At 58.8% G+C, this 13,548-nt stretch overlaps 1 protein-coding gene across 7 annotated transcripts in view; it reads right to left on the bottom strand.

Annotated features, from left to right (window-relative positions):
* The window catches only part of SLC12A7 (solute carrier family 12 member 7), a 57,553-nt gene that overhangs the window by 37,840 nt on the left and 6,165 nt on the right, over positions 1-13,548 (bottom strand). For 5 of the 7 annotated variants that reach the window (XM_009208085.4, XM_017959412.3, XM_009208084.4 and 2 more), the window contains exons 2-3: positions 821-915; positions 209-331 (exon numbers count right to left, since the gene is read on the bottom strand). In XM_009208085.4, the coding sequence (XP_009206349.3) occupies positions 209-331; positions 821-915 (218 nt within the window). Of the gene's footprint in view, positions 1-208; positions 332-820; positions 916-2,989; positions 3,444-4,225; positions 4,593-13,548 lie in introns of those variants that run through there. The other 2 variants (XM_017959413.3, XM_009208088.4) reach the window with 2 other exon arrangements.

The raw sequence follows: 13,548 nt of genomic DNA, 5'->3' as shown, positions 1-13,548 counted from the left end.
TGCTTCCCGGACAGTGGAGAGGGAAGAGGGCTGGACTGGAGCTGCAGGGCAGGCACCATCGAGTCCTCCCAGGAACAAAGGGCTGGATGTGGCCACGACACTATTGCTTAGGGCAACTCTTCTGAGAAGCAACTGCTTTGCTGGCGTGATCTGACCTACCAGGACACACAGGGTGGGGACTGGCCGGGCATGGGCAGGGCAGCAGTACCTTGGCCTCGCGCCGCCGGCTCTCCTCGTCCTCCTCATGCTCCACCACGCCCTGGCTCAGGTTGGTGTAGTTGGCCAGCTTGTTGAGCAGTGAGGACACCATGGGGTTGCTGTCCATCTCCTCCTGTGCGGCGTGGACATGGGTCACAGGCGGCCCTCACCTCGCCGCAGGCCCCCAGGCTGCCTCCCCATGTTCAGGTTGTGGAGCTCAGGCTCTTGCCCGGTCCTGCGCCCCTGGGTCTGAAGCCAGCCAGAGAGGCCTGGACACCTGTGCGGAGGTCTGAGTCCGAGGCCGGGGCTCCAGGCCTCACTGAGTGGGACCACCCACCCATGGCAGGGACCCCGGGATGGCCAGCACTCAGCAGCTCTGAGGGGTTCCCGTGGGGCTGGAACACCCTCGATCCAGGAAGGACCCCAGAAGGCACCCGTCGAGGACCACATCCCAGCTCAGGTGTGGGACTGGGTCCCCTCCATGGCCTTCGGGACAGGGAGGCCCCAGTTCCTTCCACGTGGTGTCCAGTCCTGTGGGAGGCCCTGGCCTGGGGGCCCCCAGGGGCTCCTTTACTTTTCCACACCAAAGCAACGGCCCTGGCACCTTCTTCTAATAGGTTACCTCGAAAAGTGCCATGTTCTTCCCTTCAAAGAAACTCTCCTGTTCTGCCTCAACATTGTTGAGGAATGGGCTGTTTTCTCTTGGATTTCCATCTCCTGGTGAGGGAAAAACAGTTCAGAGTCAGCATAGAAGGAACTAAAAGCAGGCACAGAAGGCCAACTGCAGATCCTGCACGGAGGGCCCTGGTCCCCACCAGCTGTCACCTCCAAGCCGTGGCTAAGGGTGACACTACCCCTTCCTTCCACATATCTGTGTTCCAAAGAAAGGGGCATTTCCCAGGGTGCACGCTAGTCCCAGGACACACGCTAGCCCCAGGGCACATGCTAGTCCCCGGGCACACACTAGCCCCAATGCACACGCTAGCCCCAGGGTACATACTAGTCCCAGGACACACGCTAGCCCCAGGACACATGCTAGCCCTAATGTACACACTAGCCCCAGGGCACACGCTAGCCCCGGGACACACGTTAGCCCCAATGCACACGCTAGCCCCAGGGCACAGGGCGCCTAGCCCTCAGGGCATTGAAAATCTCTCATTCAGCCAAATGTGGGCAAAATTCTCACTTTCAAAAGTCAAGGCTGCACCTCCTCGCCTTGCTACTCAATCCGCCGTTTCTGAGGGACACAGAGGATTTCCCACTGTCCCTGCCAAGGACGCCACCCACGGGCTCTCCAGGCAAATGAGCCCCCAACTCCTGCATCTTTCAAGAAGGCTGGGCCGGTGACCCCTCCGGGGGCTGGGCCCAGGGTTTGGAACCAGGGGGTAGATCCTAGCAGCTGCTCGAGGGCACGAGCAAGGGGGCTGGGGCGGAGGAGGACTTGAGGCTCCCTGGCGAGTTGAGGCCCAATGGCCCATGTGACGGTGTTAGGAGGCAGGGTCTGTAGGAGGTGGGGTCTGTAGGAGGTGGTGAGGCATGGAAAGGATGAAAGTCCCTACACCCAGCCCTCAGCAGTAGAACTCTCTCACCCTCCCACCCTCCCACCCTCCACGCGAGGACACAGCAGGGAACCTAGGGCCCTCACCAGACCCCAAACTTGCCCAGGCCTTGGTCTGAGACTTTCAGCCTCTAGAACTCTGAGAAGTTTCTGTCTTTATGAATCACCTGCCCTTCAGGAATCATCAGGGAATCAGGGACTGTCACAGCAGCACAAGGACCTCAGTACAGCCGCTGCACAGACCACAGCCTGCCCATCATCAGGGACTGTCACAGCAGCACAAGGCCCTTGACACAGGCCACTGCAGAGACCACAGCCTGCCCATCATCAAGGACTGTCACAGCAGCACAAGGAACTCGGCACAAGCCACTGCAGAGACCACAGCCTGCCCAGGACCCCCGAGCCAGCAGCCCATGACCAGGAGAACAGGGTCTGCAAATGCACATGCCCCAGCCAGGCACGGTGAGGAGCTGAAGGGCATCAAACCCACACCCACCCGTGCACCCCAGGGCCCTCTGCCCCATGAGCTGCACACCAGCCCCCCAGACTGGGAACGACCAGGCTGGGACCCTTCCTAGGGGTGCTCAGCCCATCCTTGACCAGCCACCCTAGCCCTGCACAGACTGTGTGGGACGCTGAGGGTCCAGAAGAAACGGCCAAGGTAGGATGCGAGGTTGCCGGAGGAGGGCAGGCCAGGAGCTCATCACTGCGGCAAACAACACTAGGGGGAGGGTGGGCATTTTCTATGGTACGTTTCAGATGTGCCAGAGCCCACTGGCGGCCACTCTGGCTGGCTGACAGGCACCAGCTGCAGGAGTCGTGGGTTCTGGCCATGCCAACAAAGAGGGCATCGCCGTCCCGGGGCGGGCGGGCAGCACGTGCTCCCAGTACGGTGCCCACGGCGGAAAGCACAGCCCTCAGGGTATAAGGTCCTTGGTGCGACCATGAGCGACTGCAGACGCCCAGACCGCGGGACACACCACAGAGAGGCCAGCACCACAGAACAGCAGCCCCACCCCTCAAAAACATCAGGGAGACAACACAGAGGAAGCTCCAGATGACAGAGACGGCCAAGTGCACGCACGACCTCAGACTTTCTTTTTCTAGAGACCGTGTTTGGGCCAGTTGGTGAGATCCGAAAAAGATATCTCGTGTGTGATCATTAACTCCCTGCTTCCGGGGACTGCACTGCAGAGATTCCGAAAGAAACGTGCTTGCCTTTAGGATACACACCTGTGAGGGGGACACCACTCAGCTGCTTCTTCCCAACCGTTCAGAAACAACGTGAGGGTGAAAGATGGAGACCCAGGGCGGGGCGGGGAGCAGGAGGGACACGGCCGACACGGCAGGAGGTTGGTATTTGGGCAACGAAGGCCAAGGCCGGGTGGGTGTTCTCCACACTGGTCTTGCAACCTTTCTGAAATCTGAAGTTCCATGAAAATCAGGTTAAAATAAAAATTACAAATACATTCAACTAAGAAAATACGTCTAAATGTCTTTCCCAAGGATTATAGGTGTCTTTCCAAGATGAGCCCCATCCAGGGCCCTTCCCCACTCCTCTCCCATGTTTTCAGTGGATTCCTGCTCAGGCCCTTTGTCTGGACATAACGGCCGACTGTCTACACAGAGATCAGCGGTGACTGGCGAGTCTTTCGGGAGTCAATGGAAGATGAAGGACCAGGAGCCTGGTACAGCTGTTCTTGGAGGGAGGAAGGGACGGAGGAAAGGAGAGAGGGACGGAGGAAAGGAGTGAGGGAGGGAGGGAGGAAAGGAGTGAGGGACGGAGGAAAGGAGGGAGGGACGGAGGAAAGGAGAGAGGGACGGAGGAAAGGAGTGAGGGAGGGAGGGAGGAAAGGAATGAGGGAGGGAGGGACCCGAGGGTTTCAGGTTCTCCCTCCCACGCAGCCAACCCCACAGACAACCTTGGACAAAGTCACAGCTGCTTGGGTTCAAGTTTCTCTTCCCCGCAGGAAGGGTGCGCGGCTCTGAGGCTGAGCCTGCCTGCCTTTCTCCACCAGGAGGGCAGCTTGGGGCTCCACTGCTCGGCCCACATCCCTTCTGGAAAGCACGGGTTGACTGGTGGTTGGGGTCTGAGCATGGAACTACGTTTGCGTTCAGCAAGCAACCACTGTTTATCTGAACTTCTGCGAACCGCGCAAGTAGGAAAAATGTGTACACAGCAAGCACGTTCACTCAAACCAAGGAGACCAACATCCTTCCCGTCACCTCCAACACTCCCAGCAGCAACAACCACTGCTCACCGCAGTGTCTCCTCTGCACAGCCTGCTTGGGAAGATGGCAACACCTATCAGGCCCCAAAGACACCCCAAAAAACACACACGCAAGCCTCCTACAGGCAATCTATGCAGCTGGAAAAAAGCACTAGCAACAACTTGTTCAAGTTGGATGAATATCAAGCAATTCATTAAACTTAGAAAACATAACCATGTACCCGCCACAGGGTCACACCTGGGATCCGTGTGTCCGACTGTGCATCAGCGGCCTCACGACAAAGCCCCACGCGTGGGGACGACGAGGCGTGAGTCTGTCCTTTCACTGCTTACTAAAGTAACACAGACGATGAGTCCAGAACACGAAGACGCACAGAAAAGGGGGACGGAGCACGCCAGCGGGGTATGGCTGGTCCTCCCACGTGGGGACTGCACTGAACACATGAGCGTGTTCTACCAGCCACCAGCACGTTCTTGTTACCAAAAGCAGCCTCAGACCATGACTACAACCTTCGAGCCTTTGAAGAGAACGCGTCTCCCCTCACTTCTTAAGAGTGTCACTTGGTCTCTGTGAAGGCCACGGCAAGTGTGCTCTCAGCAGGACGGACGTGCCCACTCAGGAGGCACAGAAGCAGGCTTTTCCACCCACGGTTTAAAGGCAGCCAAGGCCGGACCAGGACTGAGGGAGTCTCGTTGGGATCGGTGAATCAGGTAGCTGGATCAGGGTTCGAGAGTCGGTGCACTCGATATCGCGTTGGTTATCTGGTATAGCGTTTGCGCGCATCATTATCTAAAGTGCCAGTACTATCTGGGCTCTTGCGTACAGTATCGGCTATCGCTTGATTTATCTGGCACTCCGCGTATTCCTCTGGCCATCTGCTGACCCATCAGCCATCTGCCGTGGCCCACTCATCGCGTTGTTGCATCAGGTATCGCGTGAGCCTCAGCCCACTCTGCTTGACCCCTCCAGCCATCTGCGCGTGACCCATATTATCCTGCCGCCCAGATTTTATCTAATATCTGCCATTTGGATTTTTATCTCCGGCCCATCACCAGGTGCTGACACATCTGGCCATCTTAACGCTTTGGATTTTTATCTGACCCATCGCGGTTGGATCATCTGGAACATCGCCGTGATTTGCTCCCGTTATCGGCGGGATGCTTATCGGATGCAGGCCGGACATCAGGCCATCGCGTTTGATTTGCCCATCTGTTATCTGTTTGATTTTATCTGTTATCACGGAACGTTTATCGGCCATCGCGGTGATTTTATCGGGCATCGCCGCTTTGGTGCTCTGAACATCTGTGATTTTATCGATCGGTATCGCTTTGATTTTCGGATCTGTTATCTGTTGAACATCGGTCATTATCTGCGTTGGTACGGGTCGACCATCTTAGCATTGGTTATCCGTCTGACCCATCGCGCTGATTACACCGGATCGTTATCGCTTGAACGCATCGGCCATCTGCTGGGCACACATCTTGACCCATCTGGCCGGATCCTGACCATCTCGCGGGTTGCATCGTCGGTATCACCGCAGCGCCCCGTTGGATCCGATATCGCAGCGTTGATTTATCTGGTATCTTGAACGGGTTTTATCTCTGGTATCGCGCGTGCGGTGCGCTCTGACCCATCTTAGCATTTGAATTGCATCTGGTATCTTGGCCCCGGATTGCCTCGATATGTTGCGCCCAATTTTCCTCGTCCTCTTAGCGGCCGATTTTATCGTCTGTTATCTGCTTGGTACCGGTTACTTATCTGTTAGAACAACGCGTTTATTCTGTTATCTGCGCCCAATTGCATCTGTTATCTGCGCATTTGGTTTATCTGACCCGTAGCGGTACGTGGTATCTTGGCGGTGCATCGGGCCATCTTGGCGATTTTATTCCTGGTATCTTGGCATTTGGTTATCGGTATCGCCAGCGGGTACATTGTTATCGCTTTGGGTATCTGTTGCATCAGCGATTTATAGTATCTGGCGCTTCGTTGCGCATCCTGGTATCATGTGACGGTTTTATCTGATATCTGCTGTTGATTTATCCTGTTATCTGTGGTTGCGCATCTGTTATCATGGCGGGTGGTGCGCATCTGTTATCATGGCGATTTACATCTGGTATCATGAAATTGCGGTGCATCTGTTATCGCGAAAATTTGGTTTATCTGTTATCTTAGCGGTGAGTTTTATCTGGGCCCATCTGTGGTGATTTTATCTGGTATCTTGGCGTTATCGATCCTAACCCTCCTGCACCCCAGCCCCTCATCTAACCCTCTGCACACCCAGCCACCTCTCTAATCCTCTGCACACCCAGCTGTGTGTAGCTCCCTGGCTGGAATGGCGGACATGGCAGGTGGCTGCTGTAGAAAGAACAGCCCGAGTTTTCCTCTGGCGGGCTGCCTGTGTTTTGGGGATAGGGCCACTCGCCTGGGATGGCACCTCCTCCCTCGTCATTCTGCACGTTCATGATGACCGGAAAGCTCCTCAGAGGACAAACGGACACACAGGAAAGACTGGGCGTGCGGTGCAGGAGGGTGAGACGGGCAGGGTTCTTGCCGGGCGGCCCACAGTGTCTAACCCTCAGGGCAGGCCTCGGCGGTGCCCCTGCCCAGGCGCCATGCACAGGTGGCCTCTGACAGGCTGGGTGAAGCGGGGGCAAGGGATGGCCCAACAACCCAGATCAAGTGTCCCCAGCCACATCCACCCCGTGGGCCAAAGAGCAGCGCCCAGACACCGCGTGCCCTCAGGCAGGAGCGGCACAGACACCAACCCAGCCTCAGGCGGGAGCAGGGCACAGACATCAACCCAGCCCCGACCCGGTCCGTCTCCCCTGGGGGACGGCAGGCATCTCGGCGGGTCAGAGGATTGATCCCGGTTCCGGTCAGGACACAGAATGAGCCACGGTACCGACCCCCACCTAACTCGCCTCCTCAGAAGACAAACCCATTTCTGATTTGTCTCCACATTTAAGGACTGAAATACTCAACTCACCTCACAGAAACCCCTGTAAAGGCCTGCTCCTTTCACATTTTACATCACAGCAGTGGCCTGCCCAGGACAGCTTAGAAAGGCTGACTCAGGAATCTCAGTTCATGCCAAGCTCATGGTCTCCCCAAAACCAAGTGCAGCAAAACTCGGGACACCTTAAAACCACGTGACCAGGCCGGGCGTGGTGGCTCACGCCTGTAATCCCAGCACTTTGGGAGGCCAAGGCGGGGGGATCACGAGGTCAGGAGATCGAGACCATCCTGGCCAACATGGTGAAACCACGTCTCCAGTAAAAAATACAAAAAATTATCCAGGCGAGGTGGCGGGCGCCTGTAGTACCAGCTACTTGGGAGGCTGAGGCAGGAGAATGGCGGGAACCTGGGAGGCGAAGCTTGCAGTGAGCCGAGATCGCACCACTGCACTCCCACCTGGGCGACAGAGCAAGACTCGGTCTCAAAAAAAAAAAAAAACAAGTGACAAGTCGGGAGCGATGGGAACAGCCCCTTCGCAAACACCACGGTCCCTCCAGTGGGCGTGTGGGGCAGGAGTGTGGAGCAGGAAGTCCAGGGTCCCCCAGGCCTGGGCCGCTCCACTTCGCACTCTGACCGTGCGTGATGGTTCCTGTTATCACTGAGAAATGTGATCAATAAGGCTTTAAAAGAAGGCTCCTTCAGCCAGTAGCATCCAGGGCGAGAAGTAGCAGCCACGGCATTTCAACCCTCTCCTCCCACCAGGCCGGCTGGGCTCCCACATGCCTCGGAAGAGAACAGCGAGGCGAGGCGGCTGCTCAGGAATTTCCCCTTGAAGGAGACTCGGGCGGATGTCTGCAAATAGCTCATGAGGCCCGTGAATCATCCACGAATGTCCCTCACCCTCGGGCAGCATCAGGACGGCAGGGGCTGGTACTGTCCGTGCTGCCTGTCGAGGCTTGTACGGTGCTTCATTCTGCAGACACGCCGTCAGAATTAGAAATCCACAGGACCCGGCCAGAGTCACCGGGAAAGAAGCCCCTGTAAAGGCCACCTGGACCCTGGGCCTCCTGCAGCCGCTTGCTGTCATCTATCTTTCCACAGCCTTTCAAAGGCTGGATGGTCTCACAGCAGCCCCCAAATCCACAGCACGGCAGGCCCCAAAGGCAAGCCCATCTGCAGATCCAACAGCGGGAACCAAAACTAGACCCCAAACCCTGAACGAGGGTAAAGAAGCCTGGCTGGGGTGGGAGAGGAAGGTGAGCTGCACTCATGGGTAACGGAGGAGGAGACGGCGTCCTGGGGAGACTGTGCCCAGTCCTGCTGACGCGTGTGCCCAGACGCTGTGTACAGGGAGGGCGCCTGTCCTCTGGGGTCTTCCTCCCGGAAACACCCAGCCACAGGCTAACCACGAGAGAAAACACCAGACACCTCCCAACTGAGGGGCGTTCTCTGAAATGGACCAGGACTCCCCAAAACTGCCAGAGTCATCAAAAAAAGAAAGTCCAAGAAACCGTCACAGCCAAGAGGAGCCCAAGGAGGTTCGGGAACTCGGTGTCTGTCACGCTGGATGCTGGACGTGTCCTGGGACAGAAAAGGGCACCAAAGGACGCCGGGAAACAGGAGGTGAAACACGAGCCTGGAGGGGTGTGGTTCCGCGTGGTGAGCACCCACCAGGAGCCCTCAATGAGCTGAGCCCCCCACCGCCCGTGGCCACTCCCCCACAGCTGTGTGCATTGCCCTCCTGCTCCGTCCATCCCAACATCTTCCCAGCTCTGAGAACAGCCCTGGCCTTGGCCCACCTCGTCCCTGGGAACAGCCTGTTTCACTGCCTTCTCCCCAGAGGCGCCTCCTCGCTCACCTGCCCCAAGCGGCCCTAGGCAGCTGGCACTGGGTGGACCGCCCTGCCTACCTGCGCTGGGACAGGGCCTTGACCAGTGCCACCAGCGCCCATCCCTCCAGGTTTAAAGCAGTTCCAGCAGCAGCTCTGCTCACAGCTTGTCTGGTGTCTTCATGAACCCTATGCACCAGGCTGACCTATCCCCAGGGGCCAGGGTCTCAACAGGACCTGCCCAAGCAGATAGGCCCTGGACTGACGGCGTCTGGCCAGCAGGCCCGGCCTGGGTCCAAGCCCCAGAACCACAGCCTCTGGTGAGCCCCTGAGACCTTGGAGGAGCCCTCCCAATAGCCAGCAAATGCCGACAGCCGGTGGTGGAGAACCAGACACACCAGGCTGACCAATGCTGCTCTCCTCCTCAGCCATGAAGGCAGCGAGGTCGAGCCCTGGCCTGGAGAGCTGGCCATAGGTCAGTTTTTTTCTCATCTTGTTTTTTCTACCTCTTAATTTTATTATGAAAACGACCTCAGGTAAGCAAGTGGGCAGACATCCTGTGCGCCCCCACGGGTGCTAGCTATCCACACACAGATCCACCCCATGGACGCATGTCACAGCACACAGTGGCCACCACCGCCCCTGCCCGGCCTCCAGCCCCCGACACTGAGCAGCCTTGTGGCCCTCTGGAGCCACTTTGCTGAGTTTTCTCTGGCTGCGGCCACCTGGGCAAGAAAACATCTATCTGCTAAGCATTAACAAAGGCCTGTCCCTGCTCACCGGACCTACCAAAAGCCTCCCACCACTTCCCCAGCTCCCTCCCTGCCAAGCCCCCCAGCCACAGAGGCAAGTTCTGGTCTGTTTTTCACTCTAGATTAGTTTTCCCGACACCTTATCAACACAGTGAATGCAGACTCTGTGGTCAGCAAGCAGATCCTGATGGGCTGGGCCCTTGGGGAGCAGCCTCCTGGGCTTGTCCAACCAGGCTGTGTCCCCACCCCAAGAGGGAAGCGGGCGGGTGCAGATGGAAGAGTGAAGACCAGACACACAAGTGTCGCGGCCAGAGGAAGGGCAGCCCCTCCAGCCAGAGAGGCAGCGAGAGTCTGCGTGTCAGACCCCTGACCCATCCCGATCCACGCCTGGGAAGTGCCTTCACGGGTAGTTTCTGCAGGGAGAAGCTGGTCTAACCCCCTCTGAGATCGCGATGCCTCCACCAGCCTCCCTATCTCCAGGCACAACCTCCTCCCTTTCTCAGTGGCTCATCCCTCCCCCTACTCCTCCTGCGTCTTGGGATTTTACAGCCATTCTCCGAAAAGGGCTCCAGGAAGTCCTCTTAGAGCTGGAAGCAGCCGACAGGCAGGAGGGGCTGTGAAGCTGGAGTCAGGTCCGGCAGCCTCCGCCCCTTCCTGCCCTCCAGCGTGGGTGGTCTGTCCAGCTCCCCAGCCCTGCAGAGCAGTGGCAGGCGGCACAGGACCTGTGCACACAGAGAGGCGCTAGGCCCGGGGCAGGGGACAAGCAGGTCCAGGCTTCCCGGCTCCCTGCACTCCGGGAGGTGCTCAGGCCTGGCTCTGTGTGTCCCCTGGGTCCAGGGGGCCACCCTCCCCTGGAGCCACAGGGACACCTGCAGCAGAATGAGTCCCACGTGGTGACCTAGTGGCATCCGTCCACGTCGTGACCCAGTGGTATCAGCCCACATGGCCTCTGGGAACAGCCCGCAACTGAATGGACCCAGGAACACCCCCGGCCCACACCACTGTCTGGAGGCCGGGCTCCCTGTGAAGACGCAGACCCAGGAGCACTCCCCCACCCCCACCGCCCGGAGGCCGGGCTCCTGGTGACGGCACCAGGCACCAAAGTACAGTGTGTTTGGGTTCCAGGACCCGAACACCAGCTGATGACCCCTGACCCTTGCCCTCCCTCTGCCCCTAAAATCCAGAACCTGAGGCTCTCGGGGGCACAGGGTGAGAACCGCCCAGTGTTCAGGCTGGGACCCGGGGGTTTCAGGTAAGCGCTGAAGCTTCCAGCACAAGTTTCTGGCTAAAGCAGTGCTGCCTTCTGAGGCAAAAACAGGCCCTTCATCGCCCATTCCCGAAGGGCCCTCCTCCCAACGGTCTGTGCAGACACCCCTGCCAGCATCCTGTAAACCAGGAGAGCCCGGGAGATCCCAGCTCACTGTAAGAGGCACTGGGAGCAAGGAAGCCTGGCTGGAAGGTCCTGGCAAGCTACAGCCAGACACACATGAACACCCGCCACACAAAACACACACTCACACACACACAGACTTGCATGGGTACGCATGCACAGACAGGCACTTCCACGTGCACACGCAAACATGCTCACACGTAAGACACTCTCCATACCCGTACTCAAACGCACACACGGTACCCCACTCATCCATACACACAACACTCACCTCGCAAACCTGCACACGCACCTGTACTCACGTGTGCATACCCTTACCACAGTCACAGTCACACACAAACACCCGCACATACACGTGTACACATACACATATCTGCAGCACACACACCTGCAGAAAGTCCCAGGGGCTACAGCCCCCAGACTGCACCACCCATGGGGCAGGGTGCCCAGGACACAGGCACACACTGGGACCACAGTTCTTCCATCTAAAGGACACGCCTGCTTGTGGGAAGGTGGCCTCGGGTGAACTCACTTCCCGAACCCTCTGTCAGGTGGCTCTTTGCTGGTCCTGGTCCAGCCTCCTCCCTTAGCAGCCCGAGTGATGTCTGAGCCATGGAGGGGCCATGGGGTCCCCTAGTGCCAGAGGCTCGGGGCCCAGGCAGCCTGCAGGGGCAGAGACGAAGGAAGGCGGGAGAGGCAGGGCCCCAGCGCACCTGCCGGGCCCTCCCAGGGCAGCTCCTGTTACAGGCTCCATCTGGGCTGCGGTCGGGACCCTTGGTGGCGTGGAGGGGACCCAGGAGGGGCCTGGCCTGGCGCGCTTCCCTCCTCTGATTTCCACTCCACTCAATCCCTCCCCAGTGACTGCCCAGGGCGTCTCTGAGCCTCCCTGAAAGCCCAGGCCCGACCCGCTGGCGCCAGAGGTCTGCAGACAGAGCCAAGGAGACTAGAGGTCATGGCCACTGCCACCCTCGTGACAGGCTGGCTCCTGGCAAGGGAAACTGAGGCACGGAGCAAATGTTCAAGGATCACTTTAACATCCTCCTCGCAAATGCACATGTACAAGGTGGACATCCCCTGTGCACTGGGTCTAAATGGACAGGAATGCTGGGAGGGCCAGCGGGGCTACCCCACCATAAGGACGGCTCCAGGCCATGGCAGACACACCAGCCAGACACGCCAACCAAGCACATGGGCGTGCTGCGTGCGGCTGTCCATGGCCAGCCTTGAGCTCAGGCCCCAGCCCCCTAACTTCCCAGAGCCACTGGAACCAGCACAGTGGATGGCAATCTGACTCCAAGGGTCAACACAGGCCTGGGCAGGGCCCACTCTCATCCCAGACCCCAGGACCACTCCCCAAAGAGCCGAGCTCCCTCCCCAGCCAAGCCCCCCAGCCACAGAGGCAAGTTCTGGTCTGTTTTTCACTCTAGATTAGTTTTCCGACACCTTATCAACACAGTGAATGCAGACTCTGTGGTCAGTAAACAGATCCTGATGGGCTGGGCCCTTGGGGAGCAGCCTCCTGGGCTTGTCCAACCAGCCTGTGTCCTCACTCCGAGAGCGAAGGAGGCGGCTGCAGACAGAAGGGCGAAGACCAGACACACAAGTGTCGCGGCCAGAGGAAGGGCAGCCCCTCCAGCCAGAGAGGCAGCGAGAGTGTGCGTGTCAGACCCCTGACCCATCCCGATCCAGGCCTGGGAGGTGCCTTCACAGGTAGTTCCTGCAGGGAGAAGCTGGTCTAATCCCCTCTGAGATCTCGATGCCTCCACCAGCCTCCCTATCTCCAGGCACAACCTCCTCCCTTTCTCAGTGGCCCACCAGGGGGGTGCGTGTGGGGTGCTGCCCGAGAAAACCCTAGAACGCAGGAAACAAACCACCCTCGATTCACACGTGATTCAGACACAGCACTCTCCTCCCCACAACTGTTTCCTCAAAAAGAAACCGCCCAAGGAGAGAGCGGAAACAGGCACGGGCTGGCAGCCGGAGGGGGGGCCTGCGTCACAGCCCAGGGCCGCAAGCACCTCAGACCCTGAGACCTCTGCAACAGCAGCACACACCCCTCCCCGCAGGGATGAGGTCCTGCAGTCACCCACCAGCCAAAGGGGACCCTGCTGTAGGCCTGTTCCCCGGCACTCCCGGCCAGAGGCTCCAGGACCCTTGGGGAGTCAGCGGCCACGAACGAGGGAAGAGGCAGGGCCTGGACAGCATGGCCAGCCAGGCAGCTCATCGTCCAGGCTGCTGCATCGAAGCCCGAGGTTTATCTTCACAGAACAGGCCTCTGCCCCCAAAAGGGAGTTTCCCTCCTCTTCACAAAGGAAAGGTATTAACCCTTTGTGCTCTGCCCTTGTCCCTGGGCGGCACTTCCCCAGCCTCTGAGAAGGAAGACCAAAGAAGACCAGCCCCCCGTGTCAGTTACCAGGAGGGCCCCCAGTCATCTGTTCACCAGGCCCCAGATGCCCCCAGCCCAGCCCAGTGCCCTGAAGACCAGCTGGTCCACTCCTGAATGCCGTCCATGCCCAGCTCCGCCAGGCTCCACAGGGTTACCAGGCCCCACAGGGAGCAGACTGCCGCTCGCTCAAGGCCCCGGCGGGTCTCACACTCCCCAGCACCCAGGGACTCCTGCCCCACCCACCACGCG

This window comes from Papio anubis, chromosome 5, assembly GCF_008728515.1.
Source record: "Papio anubis isolate 15944 chromosome 5, Panubis1.0, whole genome shotgun sequence".
Taxonomy (NCBI): Eukaryota; Metazoa; Chordata; class Mammalia; order Primates; family Cercopithecidae; genus Papio; species Papio anubis.
This window is presented reverse-complemented; position numbering and strand designations above follow the sequence as displayed.